This window comes from Plecotus auritus (assembly GCF_963455305.1).
Source record: "Plecotus auritus genome assembly, chromosome: 2".
Classification (NCBI taxonomy): domain Eukaryota; kingdom Metazoa; phylum Chordata; class Mammalia; order Chiroptera; family Vespertilionidae; genus Plecotus; species Plecotus auritus.
Window position 1 is genome coordinate 183,670,445 of NC_137771.1, and position 6,000 is coordinate 183,676,444.

At 44.4% G+C, this 6,000-nt stretch overlaps 1 protein-coding gene and 1 pseudogene across 2 annotated transcripts in view; both read right to left on the reverse strand.

Moving 5' to 3' along the window:
* Positions 1 to 3,342, reverse strand: part of LOC308241289 (nmrA-like family domain-containing protein 1) — a gene marked incomplete at both ends in the record, with an annotated part of 28,428 nt that extends 25,086 nt beyond the window's left edge. Inside the window, one exon of the mRNA XM_080654699.1 lies at positions 3,303 to 3,342. Coding sequence (XP_080510825.1) covers positions 3,303 to 3,342 — 40 coding nt within the window. The remainder of the gene's footprint in view (positions 1 to 3,302) is intronic.
* Positions 3,343 to 4,711: 1,369 nt separating this feature from the next.
* Positions 4,712 to 5,080, reverse strand: LOC308241290 (small ribosomal subunit protein eS25-like; annotated as a pseudogene). The gene has a single exon. The product of its transcript is annotated as a small ribosomal subunit protein eS25-like (transcript).
* Positions 5,081 to 6,000: the final 920 nt, after the last annotated feature.

A 6,000-nucleotide genomic window follows, 5' to 3' on the forward strand; every position in this document is an offset into this window, starting at 1 on the left:
GCCTAGGCGGGGTTGCTTTGGCTCAAACTTTGGTTTAACTACCTTAGTTTTCCTATTCCGCTTGTCCTGGAATTTTCCTAGCTTATTACAATGCTATAACAGTTTCAAGTATACAACTCAAGAAAACATCTGCACACTGCATAGTGTGCCCATCACCCAAAGTAAAGTCTCTTTCTATTTCCATTACCTCCCTTTGCTTACCTCCACCTACTCCACCCCCCTTTCCCACTGTTATCTGTGTCTATGTGTTATGTATATACTAAAAGCCCGTTGCAGGAAGATTCCTGCAATAGGGCTTCCTGCGGTGGTCTACTTTTCTCCCTTCTCACCCGCCCCACCTGCTTCCCTCCCTTCTCTGCAGCCCCGCTTGCTTGCTTCTCTGCAACTTCGCTCCCTTCTGCAACGCTTGGCTTCCTTCTTCTACGCTGTCTTCATCTTCGCTCTGCTCCTGGATATGCAAATTAACCACCATCTCGGTTGGGTTAATTTGCATACTTGCTCCTGATTGGCTGGTCGGCGTGGCTTGTGGGTGTAGCGGAGTGATAGTTAATTTGCATATTACTCTTTTATTAGATAGGAGGACTAGGGGCCTGGTGCATGAAATTTGTGCACTGGGGGGGGGTCCCTCAGCCCAGCCTGCCCCCTCTCAAAGACTGGTAGCCCTCAGGGGATGTCCTACTGATGGCTTAGGCCCGCTCCCCATGGAGTGTGCCTAAGCCACAGTCTGGCCTCCCTCTGCGGGAGGCAACCGGGCTGATCAGGGGAAGGCGCCAGCCCCATCACCCCGCTGCTGCAGCCACTGCCAGCCACCCTAGCCGCCAAGCTGTTTTCATCAACACAGACTCCAGTCCCTTCATCATGAAAAAATGACAACTTTCTTTAGGCATTTTCAAGATGTGTCTTTCATAGGATATGACATTTCTTTATTTCCTTTTTTTTTTTTTTATCCTCATCTGAGGATATGTTTCCATTGATTTTTAGAGAGTGTGGAAGAGAGAGGGAGAGACAGAGAGAAACATCAATGTGAGGACACTTTGATTGGTTGCCTCCTGCATGAGCCCTGACCTGGGCCCCAGCCAGGGAGGAGCCTGTAACCTAGGTACATGCCCTTGATCAGAATCAATCCCGGACCCTGCAGTTGGCAGGCTGAGGCTCTATCCACTGAGCAAAACCAGCTAGGGCAGGATATGACATTTCTTAGCCCCTCCAGCAGCAGACCTTTGTTTTTTCTTCCAGGAGTGTGGTGGAAAAACCCTAGATCACCTTCTTGGATTCTTATAACCCATGTTACTAAGAACACTGCAAGTGACGGCGTACAGGGAGCTTAGCCAATGAGTGGTCAGAAAAGGTATTTACACTCAAACTGGTTTGGCTCAGTGGACGGAGTGTCGGCCTGCACACTGAAGGGTCCCAGGTTTGATTCACGTTAAGGGCATGTATCTTGGTTGGGGGCACATCCCCAGTGGGGAGTGTGCAATAGGCAGCTGGTCAATGTTTCTCTCTCATCAATGTTTCCGACTGTCTATCCCTCTCCCCTCTTCTCTGTAAAAAATCAATAAAACATATATTTTTTAAAAAAGAAAAGAAAAGGTGTTTCCTCTGCAGCTCATGCTCAGAGGGCCCCCTGCGTTGTGTATACTGGGCTAGGGGCGTGTCCCAGTGGCTGGGGGGGGGGCCACACGCCCAAGGTCAGCAGCCAGCCCCACATTGTGGGTGCCGGGCTGGGGCCGTGGACCCGGGCCGCTGCCTGGCACTGGCGCCCATAGGCCCAGAGTGGCCGGGGGCATTCTGGGACCCCGGTCACTCAGGGCCTACATGTGGGCCTACAGGCTAGGAGCGGCCTGGGTCCCGAGGATGTTCCCGGGACTCAGGCTGCTCAGTGCCTGTGTATGCAAATTAACTCACCATCTTTGTTGGGTTAATTTGCATACTCACTCCTGATTGGCTAGGGAGTGTAACAGAGGTATGGTCAATTTACATGTTTCTCTTTTATTATATAGGATGTTTTTGGACTAATACCTTCACCTTCTTTCATCTAGTCCCCTCACCACCCTCCCCTCCCTCCCCTCGTACAACTGTTAGTTTTTCCACATAACCATGCTTCTGTTTTTATTTTGTCAGTTTATTTTGTTCATTAGATTCCAAATATAAGTGAGATCATATGATGTTTTTCTTCCTCTGACTGGTTTATTTCACTTAGTATAATAATCTCCAGGTCCATCCATGCTGTCTCAAAAGGTAAGAACTCCTTCTAAAGTCAATGTCATAACTGGCTGCTTATTTTTGCAAATTTATTTCTCTCTTCTCCCTGCTTTAGTCCTTTCCTCTTTTTAGACAAAATTCCTTTGCTCATAGAGCTTATCTTCTCCTGTGGAAAGACAAGCGGTAAGGGAGAAAATCAAGCAGGAAGGGCAGCCAGATAACAGCAAGGGGGAGTGGAGCTGCAATTTTAAATATGGAGGTCTGGAAAGTGCTCATGGAAAGGGGGACATCTGAGCAGAGGCTTGGGTGACATGAGGGAGGAAGCAGTGTAGGTAGCTGGAGACCGAGGGGGTGGCCAATGCAAAGGACTTAAGGTGGGAGTGTACTTGAGGAACACCTGAGCAAGTAAAGGGGAGGGTAAAAGATGGGGGCCCATTAGCTGGACTTTGCATTTTACTTGGAGTGAGATGGGGGAGGGGGAGGCAGTTGTTGGAAGATTGTGAGCAGAGGCATGTCATGATCTGATAGTTTCAAATGGATCATCAGGAGGCTGAAATGAGAACAGATTGAATGGGTATTTGATCAACATTTTGCAAAGATGGATCTGGCTGTAAAGAAGAGATTGTAAAAGAGATAAGATTGAAATCAGGGAGGGAAGTTAAAAGGCTGGGGCAGCTGACCCAGCCAGAAAAGTCACTCAGCACACTTGCCTAACCCCCACCCCCTCCATCCTTTCAGAATGGCTGGGGTATTGGTTAGGCACACAGATATGCCCTACAGACCCCCACTTGCTTCTTTCTCTTGTCAGGAAGTGAACGGAGAACAGTCTCCAGAGGATAGCTTATGGTGAAATGAAACATACCAAGTCAGCACACGACTGAGAAAGAGAGAATATGTCAGTTGTCCTTGTCCTGCTGAGACCGTTTCTGACAAATAAAATCACCAGCCCCTTTACCAGATCAGAAATCCAAGCAATAGGACACTTTTCTTAATTTCCTCCAAAGGGCAGGAAAGTCACCCTCACTGGCAGGCTCTGACTTTAAAAACAAAAAGACAGGAAAGTAAGCAGTCAGCAGGCACTTTAAAAGTAAGTTTTTTACCTGTTGCTCCAAACACTGCAATTATCTTCTTGCTGGTCATGTTACCGGACAAAGAAGGAGTTAGTGGAGTAGCTGAACTTTCCTCCAGCAGCAACAGCAGCTATAATAATTCCTCTTCAAGCATGAGAGCTATAAGCCACGTCTGATTACCACACCCCTTATTGTGCTCCTCATTTGTATAGTTTTTGGGTTGTTCCCAGCTAGCTTACTCACTCACTCCTGTGCTCAGCAAATGTGTATTGAGTGCCTTTGGTATATTAAGCATTGAACTAGAGGGCCTGCTGATTCAGATCTTTTAAGGGAGATGAACTAGTAAATAAAAATACAATAGAGAGCCCTGGCCAGGTAGCTCAGTTGGTTAGAGCATCGTCCCAATACACCAAGGCTGCAGTTCAACCTCCGATCAGGACACATACAAGAATCAACCAATGAATGCATAAATAAGCAGGACAACAAATCGACCTCTCTCTCTCTTCTCTCTCTGAAAATCAATTTTAAAAAAAAACTACAGTAGAGAGAAATGGCAGAGGGGACATAGGTTATGGAGGAAAGACACAAAACCCAGACTAGAGGTGTTAGGGAAGGTTTTTCAGAGATGTTGCTGCAGTTACCTGAAGACGCCATGAGTTATTCAATGAGGGAAAGACCATCAACAGAATAGAGAACTGCATATATTGTGTGATTCCGGGTTGTAAAGAAAATACTATACACACATACATGCATACACATATATAGACTACGAGTAGTTCATTTTATGTAATATGCTGGTAGGAGGTCAGAGGACTAGGCATGATGTGACATTATTATTCTCACACTTTGATTAGAGCATAATACTATGACATGCACATTTTTTAAGCTGACTTAAAAAAAAAGAGTTGCCACCTAGGCATCCAGCCTAGGCTGTTGAATACGAATATTTTTGCGGTCCAGCCAATATAATGATATGTAAGAAACGTTTTAATAAAAATTTTGTAATTTAATTTTTACATATCCTGTTATACATAATTATAAATAATGAACTACAACAGACAACACAATAGCCTCAGCTGTTGTCTCGGAGAGACTGAAGATTCACTGCTCCTTGGCCAGGACAGCCCTTCAGGAGCTCCTCAGTAAAGGACTTATTAAACTAGTTTCAAAGCACAGAGCTCAAGTAATTTACACCAGAAACACCAAAGGTGGGGATGCCCCAGCTGTTGGAGAAGATGCATGAACAACAGGTCTGACCGGCTGTACATTTTGAAAAATAAAACTTTATTAAAGAAAAAAGAAATAGAACATTACAGCCCTACAGCAGCCCCTACAGAAGCCCCCTTAAGCTCCTTCCAATCACTATCCCCAAAAGTAACCACTATTCTGATGTCCATTACCATAGATTAGTTTTTCCTGCTTTTGAATCTTATAGAAATTTATCCAACAGCTGGGGCGTCCCCACCTTTGGTGTTTCTGGTATAAATTATTTGAGCTCTATGCTTTGAAACTAGTTTAATAAGTCCTTTACTAAGGAGCTCCTGAAGGGCTGCCCTGGCCAAGGAGCTGCAAATCTTCAGTCTCTCAGAGACAACAGCTGAGGTTATAAGCTTATAGTTGGGACCTTCCTTACAGAATTTGTCATATCCTGCTTTGTCAAACAAGACTAAGTTATTGAGCTTATCCCAAACTTAGCCTTTGGACGACTTCTTCTTTTTGGCCTCCCCCTGGACTTGTTCATGGGGGTGTTTGTCTTTCTTGGCCTACTTTCCAGCATCTTTCCTCTTCTTGTCATCCTTGGGCAGCATTGCAAGACTTGGAGAGCAAGGCTCCACTGCTGTCTCACCAAGATCCCATTAGTGTTTCTGATTTCTTGGGATATATTCCTAGAAGTGGGATTACTGGGTCAAACGGGAGTACCATTTTTACTTTTTTGAGGAAACTCTATACTGTTTTCCACAGTGGCTGCACCAATCTGCATTCTCACTAGCAGTGCACGAGGGTTCCTTTTTTTACATATCCTCACAAGCTATATAGTTAGAATCTGTAGTTTTCTCTGTTTATATTTCATTAGAAAGTTTACTTTAAAAATAACCTATAGGAAAAACAAGAAGTGACTGAACAGGAAAAGCTAAAATGGGCAGGTACCAACCTGTAAATATTTGCACTGGATGGAAATCAAAAACTTCATTTTTTTAACTAGGCTAATCCCTTCCAGGACAAGTAGAAACATGGTATGTATTCAACAATTTCTCAATGTTCTTATAATAAAACTAGAGGCCCGGTGAATAGGTTTGTGCACCAGTGGGGTCCCTCGACCTGGCCTGCGGGGATTGGGCTGAAACCAGCTCTCCGACATCCCCCGAGGGGTCCCAGAATTAGGTGATGTAGCAGAATACAAAATTAACACCCAGAAATCTATGGCTTTTTTGTACACCAATAATGAACTCAAAAGAAAGAGAAATAATAGAAAAATCCCATGTACCATTGCACCAAAAAAATTAAGATACCTATGAATAAATTGAACTAAGGAGATAAAAGACCTGTACTCAGAAAACTACAGGACATTGGAAAAAGAGATAAGAGAAAGACATAAACAAATGGAAGAATATACCATGCTCATGGATTGGTAGAATCAACATCATTAAAATGTCCATGCAACCCAAAGCAATCTATAGATTTAATGCAATCCCCATTAAAATACCCATGGCATATTTCACAGACCTAG